The sequence below is a fragment of the Histoplasma capsulatum genome (assembly GCF_000150115.1).
Source record: "Histoplasma capsulatum G186AR genomic scaffold supercont2.4, whole genome shotgun sequence".
Lineage (NCBI taxonomy): Eukaryota > Fungi > Ascomycota > Eurotiomycetes > Onygenales > Ajellomycetaceae > Histoplasma > Histoplasma capsulatum.
This window is the reverse complement of record NW_025544804.1, coordinates 2,618,933-2,645,142: the sequence shown is the minus strand read 5'-3', so window position 1 is coordinate 2,645,142 and position 26,210 is coordinate 2,618,933. Positions and strand designations below refer to the sequence as shown.

The window sequence follows — 26,210 nt, the reverse complement described above, 5'->3', positions numbered from 1 at the left end:
TACGAATGGGAGCTAGGCGGGCACAAGGGGAATCGCCTAAAAAGCACTGGCCCAGATACAAAACGATATCCCAGGAAGAATGCAATAGTGTGACCATACTACCAGGACAAGATGTGACGCGAGGCAGACTCGCACTTTCAAGTAATCCGATTCCTATATCTTGATCTCTCTCTTTTACTTCATGGCTCTGGCTCCACACGGATGAACTTGGACACCCATATAGGTGCATGATCCCCGATTGCATCCAATTGTGTACCCGGAAATATCATGTGCGCCGTCAGGTAGAAGGGGTTCATCAAGAAGGTAAGAAGCGGAAGTGTTTTTAGTCAGTCTGAGTTAGGAGTTCGGAGGTCCGAGCGCCCGGGAGAGTGATGTTAAAAACCATTTACACCGCCATATTCATACAAAACAAGGTTATTTTTGTCTCCGGAAGTTTCTTGGCTACAGTGGGAATTTATGCAAAAGGATTCTGGGGGGGGGGGGGGGGAAAGAAGAAATAAATTACAAAGGTTGATATAGATAAAGGGACATCGGTTTCTGATCATAAAGAAGCCAGTTGTCCATTCTCTCACTGCTATTGCTTGATTGCAAATAGCATGAAAGAAGTCGCGGTGTATCAACCCGCCTATTATTGAATCGCGAACGTCACAATCGAGCTAGAGAATTTATGGGAGAGGCTTGCGTGCCGATGACCTCGGGAGTCTCTTGAAATGATGTGATGGGCACAAACTAGCGTGGGAGTCGACTCTTTAAGACGTTCGTGTGATAATTATCACCCCAACGACAACATACCCAACTGCTAATAATATCTATGAATATGCCAATCAATATCCCCGTCGTCCGCACGCACAGCCGTTTTGATGACTGCGAAGCGATGATGTATTTTCCGTCCTCCCCCCGTCAAATCGGGTTTTTCCCGCCTCAGCCTTAATAGGCCCTGTCCATCTTGTGCTGTCACCTCGCACTCTGGCTCGGTTTATAATTTTTGGGGATCAGCCGTTCCAAGCAGGGATTTTTTGAATTACAAACAGGGTGTGTTCTTTCCACGCGCAGTTTGTTTGTTTTCTTTGGCCCAATATTATTTGCTAGACGGAAAAGAAAAGCGCCAGCTGTCATGTTATGGGACGCCCGCATGCTGTGTCACAATTTTTATACTTCAAGCTAATAGCTAACTACCGCTGGGGTTTATGGAGGAGGTTGAGGTGGGGGGTTGGTGAGGCGAGGATCATTGCCAACAAGTGCCCCATGGATTGCATCAAGTATGCAAAAATGCAGTTGAAATATCTTATATTCGTCCTCCTCGTGGGGTAAAAGGATGTTCATGCCTATGGCCATATAAATCCATAATAGCTCTTCCCATCCAACCAACTCTGCACGATACGGGCCTTTGTTTGATATGCAGTTTAGAAAAGCTCTTTGTTGAAGAATGGATAGCGCTTTATATATATATCTATATATATATATATCCAGGTATGATATCAAGCCTACCGTACAAGATAAATGTTGATATTATTCTACGGTAGTACGGTGCTTGTTTCCTTGCATACTATACTACCCCAACCAGTCCACTTGGCATGCTTGCGTTTTACATGAATGTCTCAGTTCTCTCGTTCACCCTGTAGTGATTTGCCGTGCATCGCATACACCCAAACAAAAGCAACCAAAAGAAAAAAGTTGATTTAAGTGATGACGGAGCTATGATCCCATCGCGGGGTGCACGTCGAAGCTCTTTGAGCTACTAAACTTAGATACAACCTCTCGGCACACTGGCACCTAAAGGTTGGAGGGTTTTTTTTTCGTTTTTTTGGAGGGCCGCACTTGCAGGCAGGCAGGTAGGGTATAATGTGGTGATCGTTTGGCAGAATGGGCCTGAGGCCAGAGGCCAATGCGAGTCTGCGGGTGTGTTTCTCCGTTTATTTATCTACCTACGACGATTTGAGGGGGTGTGGGGAGGAACGCAGTGATATTCTGCCTGACAGAGGTCCGGACTGCCTTTTATTATATTCGATTCATTCATATTCCGCCGACTTTTGAACGATTGAGCGCGGTGAGATAGTGGATGGATATCAATCAAACCCTGCTAGGCTTTGGCGATATGGGAGTTCGTAATGAGTAGGGCATAGGGCAGAAAGTTAACCGCGTATGGATATATATATATTTATGGAATTTCCAAAATCCTGGCAGCCGATTATGATGACAATCCTCATCTCGATAAACGACAAGACAACCAAGGCCTGACGAAGGAGGGAAACAAGTTTCTCTGGCGCTGATGTTCTTTGTTTAACTATTAACTTCTTTTGTTTTTTATGTATTTTCACGTGCAACACAACCTCATCCAAAATCTACAAAGTTACAAAAAGTTGAAGTCTCGAACTTTTCTAGAAGAACTTTCTTGAGGAGACTTCAAACTAAGAAAGGCTATATAACTATTTCTTTCAATCAGGTTTTTTTTTTTTTTTTTTTTTTTTTTTTATTCCTGAACATAAAATAAAAAAAAAGGGTTACATTAAAGCTCAACTTTTAATTTTATTTAGCAACGAGGCCCGTTTTGGGCGATGAATAGTTTAGTTTACTGGCGTAGATAGGAGATAATTTGAATGATACATAATAAAAACGTTAAGTTAATCTCAAGAACAAAGATCCGTACGTAAGCTGTCTTAGATCCATGGTCAAACCTGGCGGAAAGTCAAACGGAATAATATATGGGGCTCCCCTCCGTCCCAGTGGAAAGTGGTGGAGCACTTCTGAACCCAAGGTTTAAGTAACTCCATTAAGCGCCATCATTAAGGTATGTTTTTTTTTTTTTTTTTTTTTTTTTTTTTTTCGTTTCGCTTTTAAAAACTTTCGACTTTTTTATGGAGCTTATGTAGCTACATAACTACCCTCCGTTCTTCAGATAACAAACTAACTAAAAGGTGTTAAGACGACGAAGGGGTAGTATGTACTGTACATACATCATAACATCATCGTCACCTAGTTCCACCACTTCATTAACAACAATTGACTGATATACGCCCTTGCTGCCCGCACCGTCCTTTCTCTCCCTCTCGTTGTTTCCCACATGTTTATGTACAACCTCCCTCCATTTTTGCAGGGAATATATTTTCGTGTTCCGCTGGACATTCAGTCCGCTTAGTTTCGGATGTAGGTCATAGTTGGGCAGTTGTTTTCTTTCCTTCATCCTGGCTTCCGAAAAAAAAAAAAAAAAAAAAAAAAAAAAAAAAAAAACAAGAAAAGGAAAGAGAAGAGTTAATGGAAAAGACACGAAATCTTGGAACTTGTTGTACATACGTGATGGATTGGGGGGGGGGGAGGGGAAAAGGGAGCAGCCGGCTGGGTGATGAAGGTGGTGGTGGAGTTGAAACCATCAAATGGCATGTTCCCATAATAATAATAGGAAGATAATCGATGATCAAATCAGGAAGAAGTTCCCTTTGGTTTTTATTTTGTTATTTTCGTTCTCAGCAAAAATTTAGACATGAGGAGGGAGGGATCAGGGATCTTGCGCGCAGAATGCCCAACATCAATGAAAACGGGGATTTGGGGGGTTCTTTTGGAGTTCATGTTTCTGGATATCCAGGAGATGAGATACCTTCCAATGTTTCTTTCCCCCTCTCCCTTTTTTTTTTTTTTCTTTCGTTGAGGCTTGTTGCGGCGAATAGTTATCGATGGGAGGGATTCTTCTCCTGCCAAATTGATTGACGTGACGTGCAATTGAGAGACCAAAGGCCATGTGTGTTGAAATAGTTATTATTATTGTATGTAGCTATCGGTAACTAATGTAGATAGAATACATAGGTATTAGTCAAATAGGTAAGGTTGTGAGAAGATTATCGATTAGCCATGCATCCCATCCATCAAAAATAGGAAAATCCTGTCAAGCTCTCACGAGGGAATGGTAATTAATTGCTCCTTCACATGCGGGCATAGATTCCGGTTGCATCGCCATCATATCATACCATATCATAGCATATCCCCTCCCCTTCACGTCTTTTATTTGTCGGTTGAAGTGATACACATACAAACTGTCCACCATTTTGATTTTTCCCTTTTTTTTTAAAAATTTTTTTCCAGTAGCTCTTTCTTCGTTTTCGGGCCAGCTTTAGGCAATCATGCATGTATGGATGGATGGATGTTCTGTATGTCGTGAGATGAAGATCCTGGGCTGAATTAACACCCTGGTATCTGAAAATCGGATCCGCTCTCTCTCCTAGAACAACTCTTCGAGGTTTTGTGCGACGATGGTGATAATATCAAGGGAGTTTTATATAAAGCAGAAGAAGGAAAATCAAGCAGGGCAACGAGAAGTGCGTTTTGCTTGGAGCTTGTCATTGGCTGCGTATGTGGCTTTCTCCCTCTCTCTCTGCATTATTTTTCTGTTCCCGGTTCTTACCTGGGGTTATTTATTTATCTTTTATTATTTATTAATTTGTTTTACTTTACTTTAATTTAATTTAATTTTTTTGTTTGCGGGGAGAGAAGAAGGGGGGATTTTTGTCCCAGGATTTCCCCAGGAGTTTCATTCGCAAGTCAGAACTACTATGTAGTGACGACATTACGCTTTCAAGCGTATGTTACCCCAGACTGTGACGGGAAAAAACCGTAAGCTGTCCCATGGACGCGGGTTCTCTAGCTAAAGTTTAGTTGAACTCGGAACTAACCTGGTACGGTACAGGCTGGCAGCCCTGGAGCAGAGTAATCCCTCCCCAACAAGCGTGCATTTTTTGACCAAAGACTGGCCAGCGACCGAGAGATTCTTAGAGGACTAGTAAATATTTGGTCTTAAAGCGAAGAATAAAAAAATTATTGAATACTCATAGCCGACGAATTGAATGATTGATTGGTATGGAGGGCAACCTATCATGAATCGATGGTGATGATGGTGCATGACGATGACGATGACGGTGATTGCAGAGATGAGATTTACCCCCCCAGCAAATATGCTGTTGGCGTACTCTGCATGCTTGCCTGCAGCTGTCCAATAACAGAATTTAACGGAGGATTACTACGTATGGGTAACCGTCAGCGGACAGAGTCGTAAGAAGAATTGACATCCCTCGCGCACGCGTGCATCGGTAGTTTGAACTGACAGGAAATGAATGAGGTTGGTTGCGTTGCGAGAATGTCACCACTGCCATAGTTTGTTTCAAGATAGGAGCAAAAAAATAAAAATAAAAGTAAAAATAAAAGTAAAAATAAAAATAAAAATAAAAATAAAAAGATGAACAAGCAGGATTTGGAGCATGGTTTCGGAATTTTTTTCTTTTCCCTTTCTTTTCTTTTTCTCCTTATCTGATTTTGTCTTTACTTATGGCTCCTGTTTTCCCCTTTCATTTCCAAAACGCCTCACCACTGAGTCAGGCGGAGCAGCGAAGACGAGGAAAGAGGAAAGGGAAGGGCAATAATTTTGAAAAAAAAAAAAAAAAAAAATGGTAGTGCGATTTTATGGTTTTTTTTTTTTTTTTTTTTTTTTTTTTTGACAAGGAGGGCAGCGATCGGATTTTGGGTGCAACAGGTGAGATCCACACAACGTGGTTAACCCAATTTGTGGGATGCGAATGCAACCATCGCAGCCCAAACCCCAAGCCTGAACGGATTGGGCGCCGGGGGGAGTGGTCAGACTCGTATCTTTTCTGACACAAGGCATTGTGATGATGGCCGCCAAAAGGAGATCTGTGTGTGAGAACGGAGTAGTTACAGAGGACTGGAGGGAGCATTGGATACTAGCAGTGGAGTATCTTTGCGGAAGAGAACTCAACTCGCTAACTCAATCAACGAATTACGCGGTAGTTACTGACTCTGGGAGCATTAATATTAATTTCGTTAGCATGTCGGGCTGTGATGGAAGAAGACATCAGGCATGGAAATTTCCGATGATGGGCTCGGGAGACTGGGCTGCGTGAGTGGAGCAGGAGCGGCGTGGAACTTCCAAGGTTGAAAAACTTGAAGCGACGCTGCAGCGATGATTTGAGCATGGCGGTAAGGTAAGCACGATATCGCGCCCCCCCCAGCTGTTCTTGTTGGCCCTAGGCTGCCCATCACGGACTAGCGCACCGCACATATATGCCTCAGCTGCCGACATGCTAATACAACCACTTAGACGTCCCACAGGTTATGACCCGGATTGCTTGTTTTTTTTATTAAACCTTCCACTGCCCATCTAACGTCTCGCGAGCTGCTACGCTGATCAGCAGAAGGGATCCTGACGAAGGCTAGAAGAGCTTTGATCGCGGGAAATGATTAAAAATTGATTGATATAGGGGGGAGAATGCCTCCTAGAACTCGAGCTACCATGGGGATGGATACCCCAGCTAGCAATGATGAATACGAACCTACCACTACCCCTGGGCCACCAGGCCCAACACCAACGACCGATACCTTGATACAGATGATGATGGGATATTTGAAAAAGCAAGATGAATATTTGAAAAAGCAAGATGAATGTCTGAAGAGAATGAATGAATATTGGGACAGAAGGATGGGAAAATCCTTACAAAAATCAGCTGAAAACTCTGATTCTCTGTCAAGAGATCAAGAGGATATCAAACAAGGGGAGGATGAGATGAAACTGGCTACACAAGCCACTGTCACTGCTCCTCCATCTACTGAAGAACCCTCTGAAGAACCAACCATCAAAGAACCCCCTGCAAGAACCACCAAAGAACTCTCTGTGAGAACCATCTCTATCACCATAAGAATCACCACCAGAGCCACCACAAAGATGACCATGATGAGATCCATCATTAAGAATACCACCACCACCACTACTGCCATCAGAGAACCTCTCAAACATCGACACTACCACGAACCGAAGCCTCACAGATGCCGAAAGGGTGAAGGATAGAAGGATAGATAGATTTGATTTGATTTGATTTGATTTGATTTGATTTGTTTGATTTCATGTATAATAGAATTTCTAGATAGATAGATATCTGTACGGCTGCTAGTCCGAGGGGAGGTGTTGGCCCTAGGCTGCCCATCACGGACTAGCGCACCGCACATATATGCCTCAGCTGCCGACATGCTAATACAACCACTTAGACGTCCCACAGTTCTTTGGACGCAGGCTGTCATCTGGGGGAAGACTGAGTTAGTCAAGTCGACTAACCAACCAACGAACTAACTCAACTCGTTATGGACCTTATGGTTGACATCATCATCGCTGCTGATCAAGCAGGCAAGTCACACTGGGCCAAAAAGCGTCGCGCAAGCAACGGCCGCCCTACCTGCCGCCTGGCTGCAGTTGGCTGCAGTGGGCTTGCAGTGGGCTGAGGTCCGGGGCGTCGATGCTATTGGCCGCTGCCCGCGAGTGTCGGTGGCTGCATATTCTGTCTGCTCTTCTGTCGGCTTCTTCTGTGTCGTGGAAATAAAAAAAAAAAAAATCAGCGCCCAAATCGCTGTTCGCTGGCCTGATCGGGGTTTTTTTCATTTTTATTTTCTTAGTGGTTTTATTGGAGTTCAACGGGTGTTTTTGGCCTGGGTTACGTAAGTATTATTCGGGATTCGATCTTTGGGCTCATTCAACTTCGGGGAATGGCTGCTCTGTTGCTTGTCTGAGAAAAATAAACGAGAGTTAGATAAATACAAACACTTCAGTCACAGCGTATTCTCGAGAAATCCCGGATAGGTGCACGTGTGGAAAGAGTACCACCTAGGTATCTACTATGTAAGTTCCGGCCGTCACGGGGTTTGGCGAGTCATCATGGATGGATGTGGATGTGGATGTGGATGTTCCCATCGACAGTTTTCGATGGGGGATTGTCTGTGCTGGCTGACCAGTGACCACAGACTGACGGGCAGGACAGCACAGGGACAAACAGCCGGACGGACCTACCCAGGTATTCGTATTATTGTTATTATTAATTAAATTAATCCACTAGTCACTTAATGAATCTACTATGTATGTCTCGCTTTATCCCCAGACCGACTTTTGAATGAATCCATGGATGATGCCCTCTGGTGATCGGATCATAAATGGGAATACCAGTACCCACGATGTGTCGACAGCGTGTCGACAGCAAAACTGTCGACACAAGAATAAAATCAAATAATATTGGTAATTATATCGTGTAGTCAGTTACTCGCTCCTCCAGTCGTATACATGGATAGAACCTATCCGAGTTATATCCTTTTTGAATCCTGTATCCCCGATCCATGGGCCGTTCGTTGCTTTTTCTTCCCTTTTTGCCTTTTTGCCTTTACTGTGGTGCAGCTCCTCCTACGTCATTGCTGCCAAGGCCCAGGAACACGGTGCACGCCCTTGTTGCTTGTTCTTTCATTCCTCCGCCGATTTTTCCTCCCTCGTACGGCCCTCGCTGCTGGGACTGCTGGGACTGCTGGTGCTGCTGATTGCTGCTGCTCTTGTTGCCGGCCAACCCACCCAAGCAGCCGCTAACTACCCACCACCCACCACCCACTCCCTCCCTCACTCCCTCACTCCCTCCCCCATCCACGCCTACCAGAATCGGCATCTCCACCACGACCACCTCATCTCTTCCCCATTCCCCCATCCACTCCCATATCACACCACCCTCCACCCACCACCACCACCCACCACCCACGCCATCACCTGTCAATCCTCGTCCCCGTTCTTCATCCTCCCGAGTATTGCACTGCCCATTTAATACTCCCGATCTCTCGCTGTTCAAAGGGTCAAGGGGCAGACCTTGCGTGTGCATCGCGGTTCGAACGGGAAGAGATATGTAAATGCCAATGCCAGCCCTTGTCCCAGCCGATATAGTCTCCAATATCACGACGAAGTTTAATTCTCCGCTGGCGGAGGAGGATCAAATGTGCCCGGCATTATGAGGACCCCCCCGCCTCCCTCCCCAGTTGATGCCGCTTCGTCCACTGCCTCCTCCAAATGCTCTCATCGCCTTTCCTCAAGATCTCGCCTCTCCGCTGCGTGCCCTTTTGTCTCTTACGACCCTGACCCTTCAGCGTTCTCGATGCGCCAGTATGATTTTTCTGCAGATGATGCGCCTGTCCATTCTCTAAAATCTTCTTCTTCTGTTGTTGCCGCTGCCGCCGCCGTCACCTCCATGCGCGAGTCCTTTGCAGAGCCCACTCCACCCCCCGAACATTCACATCATCATCGAAGACCGGGCCTACCGCCTCGTGGCCAGCGGCAGAGCATGCACACCTTGGAGGAACTGCGGAATCAAATGGAAGGAGTCTCTGTCTTTCACTCCCGCTCCAGTTCTCACACTTTCTCCACCAAGCCTCCTCCGATTTCAAGCCATGAGATGAAGTCGCCTCGCAAGGCCAAGAGAAGCATCCGTTCCACCCCTTCATCGCCCTCCAACATCCCAGTTCCTCCGGCTTCGTTGAAGCCCAGCGGCCACCCTGATTCCTCCTCCTCGTCGTGCACTGTCAAATCGCCCAAGCGGACCGATCATTCTGAACTGTTGCCTTTCCATTCCCACCCCCTTCATCCTTGGTCGCGTCCGTAGACCAATCTCTCGACTCATTGGTTGATGCGCGACCCATCGTGAAGCGGCTGTCGATACGTAGAACCAGGGATCGAAGAAATAAGTCGCCGTCTGCCGCGTCTGAGTCTGCCGAATTGAATGGCTCGACATGGCAGGACCCCTTCATGTCCTATGATTCTGACACTGCGGCGGATGACCCGAGGTATCCCACCCCGAACCTTTACGATATCACTTTGGCGCTGAATTCTGAGGCCGGTTTGGATGCCTGGTGGTCGAATACTGTGCGGGTTCTCCATACCCATTTTGGTGCTGAAAGGGCGGCCCTAGCAGTACCCGGCGATAGTACCGACTTGGAGAACGTTCCATGGGGTCAGAAGGCAACGTATAGTCTCTATGGCTATAGGTCTTCTTCGCCGTCAGCTGGGACTACACAAGGTAGTTGTGGTGTAGAAGCGCCATTGAAGGATTCTCCTGATCAAGAAACCGCCGATATGGACAGGGGACAAAATAACAGTATATCCACGAAACCAAACGGACATGTTCTCACGCCGTCTGAGAAGCGCCCCCCTGTTGTTGCACGTCATTCCTTTGCTGGCTTCGGGGGCCCCGGAAATGTAGGTAGCCGTGATAAGAATGTACGGCCAGATGTACTCAAGCGGACGAAAAGCTCATTGGGCTCTGCCATGTTGCAACATGGAACAAAAGGAGATAAAGATTCGACAGTGTTGGCAGATCATGCTCTCGCCTCATCGTCTGACCAACGGCCCTCACAGACCTCGGTGGATTCGAGAGAACGCACCCCTTGCCCATCAGTGGCCGTTTTCCCCGTTCCACGTGCTTTAGAAGTTGAATCAGACCCTCTAATTCGGCGAACAGGTGTGGTGAAGCTCTTTGGGAGAACCAAGCCTGCCGTTTTAACGAGGCAATATTCTCACGATCCGATGGCGTCACCTATATACGACTCTGTCATGAAGCAGGTATCAAAGGATGACACGCATCAGACAGCATCAGATGTTCCAGTTCTTAGTGAACCTGCAACTTGTGATGTATCCATAGGTCGAGTGAGCATATACTCTGCGTCAAGTACAAGTACGACTACACAGACCATAATGGAGTTACCGAGAACTTCTGCCGCTGACTGTAGTCGCAACGGGGCTTCTCCTCCTAGCTCCTCTTGTTCGGATTCATACGAAGAATATGAACAAATTCCTCAGTCACCATGGTCGCAATCGCCTGCTCCATCTCCTGCTCCCATCTCAGATCCAGAGAAAAACCCCTTTTTCAATACCAACAAGGTAGATGAGGATGCCTTTGCTTCGAGTCCACCGTTGCGTGATTATTCCACAAACCAACCTATCGAAGCCATTGGCGTTGATCGTGCTAAAACAATCATACACATACCCTTGGTGCATTCTTCATCTTCGAAACAATCCATCTCAAACACATTGAGATTTCCCGTTGCTATCATTTCGGTTCTCACCTCAACCATTCCTTACCCGGCAAACCTGAGAAAGTCTCTCGAGTACCTCCTTCCGCACCTTACCACTTCCTTTTGCCTGGCCCAGCAGTACAGCCAGCTTGAGCGGCAGCTATCGACTTCGCGGACCCAGCGATTCGGCCATATCCTTGGGCTTGGCGGGACCTTTTCCGATGCCAGCAGCGAAATGGAATTGGTGGCAGGACTCAGCAACCACGTTAATTACCCATTGGGAGAGAACGTTTCATTGCAGGCCCACTCAACCATATCGAGCCCGCTCCAGCGATCGGATACTAGCAGATCCAATTCCGCAATTTCAGGGGTCAATACTCCTGGGATGGAAATTGGGGTGGGCATGCCCCGTGACATTTACCTTACCCCGGGTTTACTGTCCAAACAAACTTCAGAATACTCGGACAGTTATTTCAATCTCAAACAACAACCAGGCGGTATCAGTAAGATGAACCAACAAAGAATGAGACAATCAAAACAGTTGCGAGACCCTTCTACTTCACTTTCACCTCCCCTTGGGTCATTGCGGGGTTCATCTACAGAGTTCGATGAATTAACCTCTAGAGATCCTGGTTTAGTACCCACTCCTCCATCCAGGACTCCGAGCATGTCTGCGTTACCGCAAGGGTTCTCGCGATTTGCCTCACCAGTTTCGATTGCTACACAGCTACATCGAGAACTCCCACCACGACCGTTCCCCGATACTATAGCACAGTTGATGCTTAATTCAGTGCCACTACACCTATTTCTGGCAAAGCCCCACACTGGAGAAGTCATTTGGACGAATGATAAATTCGATTCTTACCGAACCAGTCAACCGCATGAGCAACGTGCCAGAGACCCGTGGCTTGATGTGCATGACAGTGAACGCGAGAATCTACTAAAACAGTGGGAAAAGGCCCTTCGATCGGGGTCGCAGTTCACAGAGCGAGTTCGTGTTAAACGATACAATGACGAGTCGGCATATCGCTGGTTTATTTTCCGTGCGAATCCATTACTGTCGCAGGCGGGAGAGCTACTCTATTGGATTGGATCATTTCTCGATGTTCACGAGCAGCGCATTGCTGAGATGAAGGCAGCGCAGGAGAGGGAGGTATTTGCTACGAACGCGAAATACAAAGCGTTAGCAAATTCAATACCCCAGGTAGTGTTCGAGGCTGCTGAGTATCATGGGCTTATCTCGGCCAACGAACAGTGGCAGCTGTACACGGGTCAATCCCTGGAGGATGCCCTTAACCTAGGCTTTGCGAAACATATACATCGAGACGACCTTGAGAAATGCGGTATCTTACTCCCGCCAAACATCATCCCGGAGTCCGACAATCCGATCGAGTTTGGACGTATCATCAATTCCCTGCGGGGTTCGGAACCCTTTAATGGAACCCCTGAGTCGGATTCAAGCGAGCTACGAAATAAACGTCCATTTTCTCGAACCAATTCATTCCATGATAAAAATGGACGTTCAAAATACCAAGGGCTAACGCATGCGCTCCATGAGCTTGTGGAAAAAGGTGTGGTCACCATACAGAAAGATGAAAACGAGAGGTATTCGTATACAACCGAAATCCGGTTGCGATCGAGAGGCGGTGACTTCCGATGGCATCTCGTGCGTCTTGTGAAAGTTGAAACGACAAGTTTTGGCGATGGCGAGGCTTCCTGGTATGGTACCTGCACCGATATCAATGATCGAAAACTTCTAGAACGGAAGTTGAATAGGGAGATGGAGTCGAAAACGAAATTTTTCAGTAATATGTCCCACGAGATCAGAACGCCGCTTAATGGGATCCTGGGGACGATTCCTTTTATTTTGGATACGCAGTTAGATAACGATCAAAGACGTATGCTCGATACTATCCAGAACAGTTCTACCAACCTACGTGAACTTGTCGACAATATTTTGGATGTATCCAAAGTAGAAGCAGGGAAGATGAACATGGTGCGGCAATGGTTCCATGTTCGCTCTGTCGTGGAAGATGTGATTGATACGATCGGGTCGAGGGCGATAGATAAGGGACTTGAACTGAATTATCTCGTCGAGCCAGATGTCCCTGCAATGGTGATTGGGGATAGGTTCCGAATACGCCAGATCCTTATTAACCTGATGGGAAATGCAGTCAAGTTCACGTCACAGGGAGAAATATACACACGCTGTTCAATCCATCGCGACCCTTCCGTTCCTGTAAACGGAACAGAGATCCTTTTGAATTTTGAGGTCGTTGATACCGGCAAAGGATTTAGCTCTACAGATGCCGAGCGTCTAATGCAAAGATTCAGCCAGATTGAGGGGAGCGGCTCGCAGCAGCATTCAGGAAGTGGGCTTGGCCTCTTCTTGTCCAAACAGCTCGTGGAGATGCATGGTGGGCGCTTGACCCCGACAAGCAAGGAAGGCCAAGGCGCCAAATTCTCGTTTTTTGTTAAGGTTGATGCACCTCCACCGCCACCGCCCCAGGATGCATCCAATTTAAACCTTGAGGATCGATACCTTCAACCCATAGACGATATTTCTTCATTTAAGAGCCCAAACAAACAGGAATTTCATCTCACTCAAGATATACTAAGCTTGCATTCATCGACAAATTCGGATGTCATGAGTCTACCCAGCAAGCAACTCTCTGGATCGTCTTGGGGATCAAATCAAATCAACACGCCACCATCCTCTCGGAGTGGAGGAACTCCTTCGAAGCCTGATCAGCCTAGCCAAATCATTCCCCTTGGTATATCAAGTCCCAGCATGGCAGCGACTGAGGTTCTGGTTAGCAGTTCTTCCTCTCAAAATATCGCACCTGCGCTTCCTTCGTCATATGATGTATTGATAATATGCCCCTTCGATTATGCCCGCGAGGCTCTAAAGCAACACATCGAGCAAGTTATTCCTCTCGAGGTCACCTGCAAAGAAACTGCGATTCTCGATGTCGAAGACTGGAAGGATCTTGTTACTGGCGGTGAATGTCCCAAGTTCTCTCACCTGGTAGTCTGCCTCCCAGATGCCAACGACGTCAAGGAAACTATGCAAATCATTATCCAATTTGGTTGGGATAATAACAACATCAAACACATGCCGGCCTTGATCATCGTCTCGGACATCTATCAGAAACGGGAGATCAGCGAGGCCTACGACCGATTCTGTGCCGCTGGAGGTAAAGGATTCTTAGTTCCGAAGCCCGTGAAGCCCTCATCGTTCTCGAGGATTTTTGACCCGAGTAATCAGCGAGATCTTAGCAATGACCGAAACCAGGATATGGCGCGGGAAATTAATAATAGTTTCAAGACCATGTCGAAGATTGTTAAGGAGGTTATTGGGAATAAAGGATATCGGATTTTACTTGTGGAGGATGATGAAACTAACCGGACGGTATGTGTGGTTCATCTCAAGTTTTCTATTCCTCATATCTGGAATCTTTAATGTTTCCATTTCATTATTAATTTATCAATAGGTCATGTTGAAATACCTGGACAAAGTTAAATTGGCCTCCGAAACAGCCGGCAACGGCCAGGAATGCATCGACATGGTCTTTTCCAAAGAGCCCGGCTATTACTCCTTGATTATCGTAAGACCATGCCCCCCACCTATTTTTTCCCCCTTTCTTTTGCCTAGGGCCATGACTGACCCGCATCTCTGTGTTAAAGTGTGACATCCAAATGCCTATTAAAAACGGCTACGAAACCTGCCAAGAAATCCGCTCCTGGGAACAGAGGAACCACTTCCCGCAAATCCCCATCATGGCGCTCTCCGCAAACGCAATGATGGACCAAATCGACGACGCTTCGCGCGCTGGCTTCAATGACTATGTCACAAAACCTATCAAGCACAATGAACTTGGGAAGATGATGATGGAGTTGCTTGATCCCAGTGTTCCCCAGGTCCTGCTTAGGGATCGAAATAAATAATGGTGTTCGTCGCCGTCTTCACCCGTTGCAGCAGCAGTAGCATTGAGGGAGGTGTTCTTGAAACGATGGAAGTTCTAGAGAGGTGGGCGTCAGGACGCCTACCAATCCAAACTTCTATACTTACATACTTTCCTTCCTTTTTTGTATCAATCTTGTGTGCTTTTCTTGCAAAAAAAGGGGATAGGGGGGAATACACGCTGCAGAATTGAAGATGAGGTTTTCTACTGCTACTATTCACTCGCCGCTCGTGGGTCATCATCCTCCATGGCGACAGACTGACTCCCTTCCAGCCCTTCCTGCTCTCCTTTGTTTCCCACATTGTTCTAGACAAAAAGACATTTTCCTTGCTTTTTTACTCATTTCATCTCGTGGTTACAGGTTGATTTTTTCTACTCTCTTTTCGTCAGGTTTATTTGTTCTTTCCGGTTCTTTGAGTCTACACACCCACACACACCCGCATAGCTATATATACTGTTTACACTGCATTGTTCATTTTGGTGGTGGGAATCAGGAAAAACCGGAATCATATGCTTTTTGGGGTTTCCACCCCATCCTTTTTTTTTTTTTTTTTTTTTTTTTTCATTTCTCATTTTCTTTGGATCAAATCAAATTGCTTGTGTTTCTTACTTTCCCTTCTGGTTTGGTTTATTATACAGAATACTGTTGATGTTTTCTCTTTCCCTATCATTGCAATAACTCGGTGCAAGCGGATATGGTTTTCTCTCCTTGGCACTTCTTTCTACATCCATTTATATCTCTATATGTATTTCCCTCCCCTCAAATGTTTACTCTCTATCCTTCTCTGATACTCCTTCTTCTGACTTTCGATCTTCTTCCACTTCATGTGTCTGTTTTTTCCCATTCTATCTCTGACTATTACTAGTACAATTATTACATTCCTGTTGAGTCTTGTTCGTTCCTTCTCACTATCTTGATTGCTGTGGCATTCCTCTTCACTTGTCAGCTTCATCATTCAATTTTTTTAAAAATAGTTGATATGATATGGTCAATCAAACAAACAAGCTGCGCTGGAAGAAAAGTATCGATTCATTCTGATACATATGGCAATTTACGTAGCTCCTTCTATACATACATCTATATATCTATCTATCTATGAAAGATATCAGCGACAGGTATACAGATGCATCCATGCGCACTGGCGGGGTGGAGGAAACGTTAAGACAAAGAGGAAAGGGAAAAGATGAAGCGGTAACTTAACTATTCTAGTAACTTAGTTAAATAATAAATAAGGGGCTTAATGGGCAAATTCTCAATTCTCTTCGGAATAAAAAACAAAACAGATTGGTATTTATCATATTTCACATTCGTACAGCACCCTCCACCCCCCGCCTTCCTTTTTTTTTTTGCTATGGGGTTTTTGTTGGGGTGGTTGTGTTGTCGGCGGCTTAGCTATATAAACTCCCCACATGGACAGGACAACAGACCATGACGTCAGTAAACTTGGTCTTGATCTTGTTGAAAGGGTGGGTTGGTTAGTTGGTTGGTTAGTTGGTTAGTTACCCTATGGATGCACACACAACCCAGACAGGGCCAGAAGTGGATGCGCAGCTCAATGAGTTCAATGAGCTGAGTCTTCTCAAGAGTTGCCACCTGGATCCTGTTTCTCTCCCTCCATGTATATAGAAATCTCTCCAGCGTAGCACGTCCCCATGCCCTTCGGGAGGCTTCTGAAGCACGGGCGCTGCCCGTGCTTCTCTGGGACGCTAAATCTATACATACATACATACATACATACATACATACATACATACATACATACATACACAACCCAGACACCTGTATGTTATGATAGTTCGTTATTATTATTATTATTATTATTATTATTATTATTATTATTATTATTATCATTATTATTATTACTATTATTATTACCATTACAAACATTGAATAAAGCAGCATTCTGCGCTAACAATTTATCCAGAGAATACGGCAATGTGAACATCATCGAACATATTCTCAAATAACTGCACGTTGCCCCTCCGCCTAATCATGCAAGTTGGATTGCACTATAGATACTTCCGCTCAACAACCGGGGCCCCCTTCTCTCATTTCTTGACTGCAAAGCGTGTCATCCGCAGAACTATTATCCTAGTGCAAACTACCAGCTCAGTGGGCAAGTTCAGCAGATGAAGGGAACAACAGGGTTCAAGTAAAGATGTTGGATCCAGGACATTGAGACGTAACCTGATGGGACTGCTGCAAGTTTCGAAGTAGTAGGAACTTTGGCGGTGACAATTAGGGCTCCTTAGCTTGCGCAGCGTGACACCGTTTCAGTGCCATGAGATAGCGCTGGATAGCAGTGCGCTTATGGCCCCTCTGGACCACTGACGCCATTTTGCGCCAGTCCATGACAAAAGACTTTCCCCGAAGCTCCGGTACGTTCGGCAAGTAGGTTTCGAAATCAATCTTCAGCTCGGGAGACTCGATCTTGACTGAAGAGTCGCTGTCATAGAAATCCTGAAAAATTTTCCACTGATGAGCCATCGCAAAGAGTCATACCAGTGATATTTAGCAACATGCACTTACTATACGTTTGCCTCGAAGCTCGGCCTTTCCCGTATCTGGATTTCGCACCCAGAGCTCACAGAATCCTGTGATTCTATGGGCAAAGACTTTTCCATGAATCAAAACTCTCCCTGATTCCTCCACCAACTTAGGCTGCTTGGTCTCTTCAATTGGAAGCTTCGCATCCTCTTGAAACTGAATAGGAGGGTGGCGGACATTAATAGGTGTCCTGTATTGCGGCTTCTCTGTAAATTTGACCAGAAAGACTGCTTGGACATCTTTATCTCCCTCTAGCCACAAGTCCATGGAGCTCTTCAAAGAAGAGTACTGCTCACGAAATCCAATCTGAAAAATGAAAATGTTCTGCAAATATACACCTTGAGGGTCGTCGAAATATTGGAGCGAAGCGTCGGGGACTTTGATTATGCTTTCACTCTTATCCTTCGAGTCGAATCCTGCCTGACTGGCTTCGATTCGGAACATGAAGCAGTCTCTCACCGTCGACGGGAACGTCTTTTCGATACTGCCGTTCATTTGGCGTCCAAGTTCCGCTATCGCAAAGCTGTGGACTTCTGTCGATGGAGCTTTGAGTGCGGAAGCGGTGGAAAACTTGGCGTTGTACGTGACATAGCTCCGGATAGGTTCCTCCCTGCCGTAGAGTACGGATGATTAGCAAGAAACGCCCTAGAAACCAAATAGCATTTGCAACGTAGAATAGAGCAAGCTACTAACGCTTCAGCGCGAGCTTCAAACGCCGCTCGTATTCGACGAAAATTATCCAGCGAAATTTTTCCTAGCCGTATCTCTTCACCTTCGCAGTTAGCGGGAAACTGGCCATGACAGAGTTGTTCAAGATCATGGTCGTCCAAAATCGACTGTGATTGCACAGTAACAGTCTCTCCGCCAATGTGGGCTTCGCCAAGATACCAGTTGCCAGGACTGGCCACTAGTGGCTTTGTGATGCGGGATCGGAGGGGCGCGAGACTTGTATAATACCGAAGACGGTACCTCGATCCAATCTTGCAGCAGGTCTGCTTCCAAAACTTGAATGCATTCATGGTCCCTGAAAACAGAACTTACTGGGAAGAAATTTGGCCTGGAAAACCCGAGGTCTGCTCAACAAGAAAAGCATGTCGGTGTCAACGATGATGGCGTATGCAGGTGACTTTATAGAGTTTCTGTTACCCTGGAGTGGCGCGACAGCTTGGTGCTTTGATCCGCCTGTGGGGTTTGTGGGGGCGTACAGTTGAGCAGGGTTCAAATCTCGGCTAGCAAACCTTCCAAGGTTGAGTGTAGGGCCTATTATATCACATGACTGTTGACTTTGCACTCTCTAGCTTCCTATTACAGATTGGAATAGACACACTACACGAACTCTTGAATTTTTACTTGGAAAGTTGAGACTGAACAGGTCACTTCCAGTGTGCTATTTACATGGAATTGCTGAACAAATGTCAGAGACGGTTTGAATGAATAAAAATGAATACTCCAATGTCCTTACAAGTGCGCACCGAGACAAAAACCCAAATGACGCAAAATGGCAGAGGGTCAAACTTGACCTTCAAGACCTCCGGGACACTTCAAAGCCAGTAGTAGTTGTTACTGTACTGCGCAGATATAAGATCACACGATATGGCTCTCACCTTTCTTGCTCTTACCAGCCGTGATTTGTTGCCTAATACGGAGCCATCGTTCCCAACACGTCGCCCAGCACCGCTTCAGAACCACGAAGTCCCATAAATAAAAGATGTACGCAAACAGGGTGACGGGGACACACAAGACAAAAAACCACCAAAATTTCACGGAGTTCTGTCCCAGGAGGTCCACGTTCATGCCCAAGAGGCTGGAGCAAAAGGTAAGAGGTATGAAGAGCGTTGCAAGCAGAGTCAATTTTTTGAGTCGCTCAGACTGCTCGATAGCTTTGCGGGATTCCTCTATTGTTGCTTTGTTCATTGCCAAGGTTATGCCTCGAGTGCAAGTTTTTGACAAACTGATGCAACGATCGTGGAGCTGTTCATAGTCATGTAGGAGGCCTTGCGCTGTAAAAGAGCCTCGACTTCCAGTGTGTCTGACAGATCCGAACTCTGGGGTGTTCCACCGTGTACCTACCCCGGGCCGTGGAGGTGAGATACGGATCTGGGTTTGTCCATTTAGCACTTCAGGGCTCCATTCGGCTAACTTGGAAAGTGCGTGAGAACTATCCTTTAGCTGTTGGGAGTGTCGGTTTAGAATGCTGGAAAAGTATTGGAGAGATCCCAATAATTCAGCTGGAACTCCTTCGGCTATTTGATTTACCCATTCTTGGATCTTGCATTCCATGAGATTCAGGAATTGAACTTCGGAAAAGGCCGCGTGCGCGAACAACGGTATGCACATCGAAAGCGGGTCGTGAGGTGCGAGACGAGCCAGATCGACAAGCGCAATCAACGAATCATACTGCAGGGGAAGGACGGCCGTGCTCTGGAAAACCTCTGCAGAAGCATTCGCATTCGGATCTAAGCGATTCGTGGTAGTTCTAAAAGCCATCTTGGGATGATGTTGGAGCACTGGCATTGGCGTAGCCATGGATTTGATGTGGCTTATCCATGGCCCCGGAGGCGATTTTTCCAATGGCCTACCTTGGTCCATCCAGGCAATGACTGGGGACGCATATCAGTAAACTGTTTTTCGTAGTTTAGGTATTGTGGCATTATCTCTTACCAGCCCACCCCTGATCTGTTCTTGTGACACAAAATGAGATCCATTGTTCGACTACAGAAAAGCGCGAACAAACAGTGGAGTACTCGCGCACCAGGGAGTCGCCACAGCAGACTCGGCTAGATCCCAGCTGTACTCGCCTGTATATTTTGAGCTCGCTAGATTGATCTGACCGCTGTGACTGGAGGTCCTGCCCGCCGAAATCGTCTCGATGAAGGAGGGTACTTACACAAAGCCGAAATATATTGTTGGAAGTGCTGGCAAGCGATGGGAGACTGTACGAATGCCTAATAATGCCTACAGAAAGAAAATCCATGTGTCGCCTAAAAAATTCCGGGTCAATTCTGTATTTGCTCCCAATGGCCGACACCCACAATGGCGACAGAAAACCTCGAATGAAAACTATTTGTCCTGCCCCTGCTGGAACAGAGGTGGCCACCGAAAAGTCTTCATGTTGCTCTTGGCTATAGTGTTGCACATCCCACTTGCCTTCGCGGCTATTATACACCACAACTAGATCGTGAGGCTGTTCCGCCTTGGATGCAAAAAGCCGAGCATTTTCCAGCTTTTCCGGGTTGAAAATGCTGCGGTCTTGCAACATCCATTCAGCAATAGCAACATAATTGTTTCCGGGGAAGGCAGACGTGTTCGAATATCTTCTTGAGAGTGAGATAACCGCTCGAGCATAGTTTTCAGGTGTAACTGTCAACCCACGATTAGTCAGGTAATGAATTGTGGATGGATAATACAGAAATTCGTACGTGTGGACTTTCTGCGCTCCATCAGCCATTAACTTATTATGTCTGTATGCTGTACTCGTTAACTGTCTGATGGGTAGAGGAAGAAGACTTGAGCTTCACTGACCAAAAACCACTGCATTGGTCATTCTTCCCCAGTTTCTGACCAGACGAGGCTGGCGTCCGCATCCAATGCCAAAATATGTGGCTCCTGACATGAACGCCTCCACCAATGCATGAAGCCGCAGAAGTGCTCGGCGCTAACAACCACTTTCAAGGGCAGATACAGAACTCCATCATACTTTTCACCCCCTAGGGTGTTCTGAGCCCGCGCTCATGCAGTACCAGGATCAAGTGAATGCGCAAGCCAGACACACAGCACCATGTAAGGATCCAATTATAGGCCGTGGCGGCGGGAGACTTCAACTATTCCGTATTAATTCAGGAATCAGCGCACATCATTGTTGACTGCAGCACATACAATGCCCGGCCATAAGTATTGGCAACCCAACAACATTCATGGTGCCCTTTTGTGGCACATAAGTAGTGGGGGTTGCCAATACTTATGGCCTGGCACTGTAAGTACGAGTAACGTAAGACACATGACCCCGCTTCTGCAAATCAACGACTGAACCTGGGAGACTAGGCGCCCTTGACAACTTTTTTCTCCACTGCAAGTCTATTTATCTCTCTCATTTACCCCAGAGGGGTTCACCTTTTGTTAGTCCGCATCCACTCATCATGGCAAGTTTTGCCCCTAGCGGCTGCCTTCGGGTGCTGCGGTATCCGCTTGATGCTTCTCAGGAAGGCGTCGAGTAAGGGAAAACTACCTCCAAGTCTAAATTCAGTGTTTATACTTACCCTTAAATCCAACATTGTTCTCGTACCTGGAATTGGAACTGCCTTACCAGAGAGCTGGCCGTTTGCTAACGAAGAATGGCTTTCCACATTGCCTGGTTCTGGTGTTGGAGCATGCATTTTCGCATACGAATATGCTTCCCCATTTGCAGGCGCCAATTATTCGTGGGAGTCGGTGTTGATGCTAGGCTACGACCTTCTCCAGCATTTAAGTGATGCGCGATCACAACCAGATCCAGATATGGTATGCGAATTAGAATGGATTCGTTCTGCTTGAATTGCCAGTATGCGTGCTGAGTAGCTACTCTAGACCACCAGCAAGCCAATATTGATAGTGTGTCACAGCTTGGGCGGCATCATAGTCAAACAGGCCCTGTGCATTGCTAACAAGCAGTTTTTTCGTTACGGGTTGATTGTCAACACTATAGCGGGCGTTATTTTTCTCAGTACCCCGCATCGCTATGCTGACAAGGGATTACTACGATTTCAAGACGTGTTGGAAGCAACCATTGGTAGAGCCTTGAAGCTTTCAAACACAAATAGCAATCAAGAAGACGGGATTTTGCTCGACCTCGCGGATAGATTTGATGGAATCTCATTCCATACCCCGATACTATCCGTATATGAACTAAAGGAATCAAAAATCACTTCAACACCATTGCGCCAGAAATACCAACAAGTCAGTGTTTTTCCCTTGACTTAGCTATGAATTCTAACTTCGACTTTAGCTAGTCGGCCGTGAAACTTGTTCGACTCGTTCCCCAATGGAAACAGTCATTGGCCTCAACCTCAATCATCACGATACTTGTCTTTTTACCCAGAGCGTTGGCGGTGAAGGATTACGCGAGTTCAAAATTTTTATTCACGAGAGCCTGCATAATGCGGTGCATCTTGTTGCGCTTCGACTCGAGGACCGTAGGTTATGAAGGTATAAGAAACAATAGAATTGCGCTAATGAATCTAGAGGAATATCAATACGCGACAATGAGCGCATACTCGCCCACAGTGAGCGTACTCCCACTCAAAGGTGAGCCCAACATTCCATATCCAGCAAAGAAACAATGGTGATATCGATTAGTCGAGCAACTGGAACCTACCGAATGGTGGCCATCAAACAACGCGACTCAATGGCCTTCGAACAGAGCAACAGAAGGAACGTCACTTTCGGGATTTGAATTGGTGTACCCTGCAACATTGGACACTGAGGTTAAGAAAATTCTTCACTTACCATGCTTCCTTCTTAGCACTCAATCAACAAATGAAGATTTTTGTGGCCGTGAGGATATCTTGGAGACACTTGCGGCAGCACTTTTGCCTCCGAAGAACCTAGTGGCTGCGTCAGGCACCGCCCTGCGACAATTTGCACTCTGTGGATTCGGGGGCATTGGAAAAACGGAAATTGCCCGCGAGTTCTCCCAGCGTTACAAAACATCCTTTGATGCCGTTTTCTGGGTCGTGGCAGATGAGATTGCAAAACTCGACCATCATTACCAGCAAATTTCGTTGGAACTAGGACTTGAAGATCCGTCCGAGTGCAAGAGCCAAGTTGTCAGTAGAGAAATTGTGAAAGGGTGGCTCTCTAACCCCCGAAAACAATTTTCGGACTCAGATGAATTTACCCAAACCGGTTCATCCAAATCAGAAGCGACCTGGCTGTTGATCTTCGACAACGCAGACGATCCAATGATCTTGGCAGAATACTGGCCCCAAGGCAGCGGATCAGTCCTTGTCACGAGTCGTGACCCATTGGCTAAAAGAATTTTTACGAGAAACCCTTCAGGTCTGGATCTCGGTCCACTCTCACAGCAAGATAGTTTATCTCTCTTCCATCATCTCACCACCATTCCAAATGGCTCAGACAGTAAAACAGCAGAACAAATTTCTGATGCACTTGGTGGCGTTCCTCTGGCAATCTCCCAAATGGCAGGTATTATTCGCAGGCAGGACCTCACTTTATCAGAGTTCTTCGAGCTGTATATGGATCATGAGGAACACGCCAGTCTTTACGAAACAAAATTCGATGTCAATTTGGCCTCGTACCGTCATTCCCTATCCACTGTTTGGGCATTTGAAAAACTGAAGCCACAGGCTCGACATTTGTTGGAGCTTATTTCATTTCTTGACCCAGATGTCATTGGCGAAGACCTGCTGATGGAAGCGTCAGCGGAACTGCTTTCTGAGGGCACAAAGTTTAAAAGGAGCAACTACATCGACGCAAGAACTGATCTCTTGCAGTCATCTCTGATTCAAAGAGATAAACAAAAGCAACAAATATCGGTCCATCGTGTCGTGCAAGATGTTATTTTGGCATCAATGTGTGATAATAAAAAAAAGTGCATGTTTGACAGAATCGTGCGGATTCTCTGGGCGGAATGGCCGTCGGCTATGCCCCAGCCATCAAAAAAGCCTGAGCTTCCCCAGCCTAAATCGACTGACGGCAGACTCCATGTTGGAAGATGGCCTATCTGTGCAGCGATCTATCCGCACGTTCTCAGAATACATCAGTTCTGGTCAACCATTTTAGATGTCCCCGAATCCACAAGATTGCTCTTTGCAAAGCTATTAACTGAGGCTGCATGGTAGGTCTAAAATACTAGAATTAATTTTTTTCTTTCAATACTGTCTAACAATTACCAGGTACCAAAAAGAGCGTGGAAGAACGAAGCAATTTGACGGTTTCTTCGAAACTGCTCGCGGTATATGCGAGTCCTCAACGCACACCGACCGGGATTCCTTGCTTGCAGATATCTACTTTTGCTTAGGAGCTATCGCGATGGATGCGAGTGACTTTGATACAAGCCGCGTCCACAAGGAGCGCTCGTTCGAGTTAGTTTCCAAAATCTGCAATGAGTTGGGGACTTCAGGAGAGCGATTATACCTCGCCTATGCAGAGCGAGGGATCTCGCAAATACAGGATAGACGGTACGAGGAAGGGGAAGCTGATCTCAAAGAGGCGTTGCGGGTGCGCAGAGCGCTCGGCAACTATATTCCCCGGTCGGGCGAAGCTAATCTCAGCTGGGCCCTTCTTGCCCAGGGTAAACTTGAGGAATGCAATACACTTCTACTAGATAGTTTGGCTGCCAGAGAACAGGCTTTGGGTAAGAACGATAAGGAATCCGTGCGGACCGGTTTGATCCTTTATGCACTCGGAAACCTCCGCGCTACACAGAACCAATGGGATGAAAGTTTTGAATACCACAAGAGAGCGTGGCACCACATGCATGCTACCGTGGGGGAGAGAGATTTCTACACTGCAAACGTTGCCCATAAGCTTGCCGAGCACCTGATGCGCTTAGGTCGTAGCGAAGAAGCAGTGTAAGTGGTCCTATTTTTGCCCAGCTAGTTCGTCATTATCTCTGACTTAGTGAAGGGCATTGATCAACAACGCTCTGGAAATCTGGACCATTGATTCAAGTGCGCACAAGAATGAGATTGCCCGCACCACCTTCCTCAAAGGCAAAGTATTCGAATCGACAGGAAAGATGCAAAAAGCTTCTATTGCCTTTAGAGTTGCCTGTCGCTTGAGGAAAGAGATTACTAATGAAGACCGAGATGTGAAGAGCTTGACAAAGGAAGATTTTGACGAGATTGTTGCCTTTTGGGCTCGTTGATGCGCCGGGTCTCTTTCTGTGTTGTCGTATGCTAATAGCAAGCAGATTATAATGCAGCCGGTTTCTTTTAACCCAATGTTAAAGTCAATTGAGTCCGAGCAAAGAGAGCGTTTATGGGTGATGACATCTTTTATGAATATTATGAGGTATTGGCAGCTAATCAATAGGGAGTTGGGACGCTAACTGCCCAGTATTTCGGTCTAAGAAGATACGGCGTTGCAATTTTATTTTCGAATTAATTCTTCAAATTACACCTTCAAGTTGGAAATACCCGAGATAGTCACATCAGAAATGGGTGAAAAACTTTTTCTGGCTGACAGCCTGGGGTTATTTCTGTCTGACATTCGAAGAACGCAGGGAGAGGTAAATTCAAAAACGGCACTAGCTTTGCGTGACCGATGTAGAAGCGCCGAGTGTTTGCAATTATTGCTAGGTAAAACTCCGATCTCCCCTAGAAAAGCAGAGGATTTAACAGGCATTTTAAACCTGTTAGGTCAACTTCAATACTGATACATGCAAAATTGATGGTAATGATCGACTGTACGCTAATGATAATATCTTGCTTATTTCATGAGTGGCATTTCTAGTGGTGGATTTGACGGAGCACTTTTAGTCGATCCAAGTGCTTCTATTGATTGAATTTCCAGCATTTAGATCGATTTGTTATACTTTCAACATTTCTATGCTTTTGTCATTCCATTAAATCATTGTCTTGATTTTCGCTCATTCAATCGGTATGCAGCTGTGGACTGGAATTATATCCTGTTTAAAAATTCAGTCCTGATCCCCCGCAAGGGTTGACGATACTATGGAGTAGTTAGTTAACAATCTCCATTCTAATAACTAGAAATCCAGTGGATTTCCTGTAGGCACCACGAATAAGTTAAGCACCAGGACTGCCTACATTCATTTGTGCTAAACCTGATCCGGGCATAAGCAGCAATGGAGAGCTGTTTACTCGAGGTCAAACCTC

General features: G+C 46.2%; 5 protein-coding genes across 5 annotated transcripts; 2 read left to right on the top strand and 3 right to left on the bottom strand.

Moving 5' to 3' along the window:
- Positions 1 to 8,198: 8,198 nt before the first annotated feature.
- On the bottom strand, positions 8,199 to 8,678 carry HCBG_03927 (uncharacterized protein; the record flags this gene model as incomplete). The annotated part of the gene is made up of 1 exon (XM_045430976.1): positions 8,199 to 8,678. One exon carries the CDS (start codon positions 8,676 to 8,678, stop codon positions 8,199 to 8,201), a length of 480 nt encoding a protein of 159 aa, XP_045289119.1.
- Positions 8,679 to 8,804: 126 nt separating this feature from the next.
- HCBG_03926 (histidine kinase) lies at positions 8,805 to 14,877 on the top strand (the record flags this gene model as incomplete). The annotated part of the gene is made up of 4 exons (XM_045430975.1): positions 8,805 to 9,448; positions 9,514 to 14,272; positions 14,355 to 14,468; positions 14,548 to 14,877. 4 exons carry the CDS (start codon positions 8,805 to 8,807, stop codon positions 14,806 to 14,808), a joined length of 5,778 nt encoding a protein of 1,925 aa, XP_045289118.1.
- Positions 14,878 to 16,769: 1,892 nt separating this feature from the next.
- Positions 16,770 to 18,444, bottom strand: HCBG_03925 (uncharacterized protein; the record flags this gene model as incomplete). The annotated part of the gene is made up of 3 exons (XM_045430974.1): positions 16,770 to 17,286; positions 17,356 to 17,983; positions 18,067 to 18,444. 3 exons carry the CDS (start codon positions 18,390 to 18,392, stop codon positions 17,065 to 17,067), a joined length of 1,176 nt encoding a protein of 391 aa, XP_045289117.1.
- Positions 18,445 to 18,746: 302 nt separating this feature from the next.
- On the bottom strand, positions 18,747 to 20,821 carry HCBG_03924 (uncharacterized protein; the record flags this gene model as incomplete). The annotated part of the gene is made up of 4 exons (XM_045430973.1): positions 18,747 to 18,760; positions 18,836 to 18,912; positions 19,112 to 19,973; positions 20,035 to 20,821. 4 exons carry the CDS (start codon positions 20,819 to 20,821, stop codon positions 18,747 to 18,749), a joined length of 1,740 nt encoding a protein of 579 aa, XP_045289116.1.
- A 429-nt stretch (positions 20,822 to 21,250) lies between these two features.
- On the top strand, positions 21,251 to 25,237 carry HCBG_03923 (tetratricopeptide repeat domain-containing protein; the record flags this gene model as incomplete). Its single annotated transcript, XM_045430972.1, has 7 exons — positions 21,251 to 21,346; positions 21,474 to 21,550; positions 21,945 to 21,960; positions 22,355 to 22,541; positions 22,705 to 24,205; positions 24,264 to 24,941; positions 24,997 to 25,237. The coding sequence occupies 7 exons, from the start codon at positions 21,251 to 21,253 to the stop codon at positions 25,235 to 25,237; spliced, it is 2,796 nt and encodes a 931-aa protein (XP_045289115.1).
- Between the last annotated feature and the right edge of the window lie 973 nt (positions 25,238 to 26,210).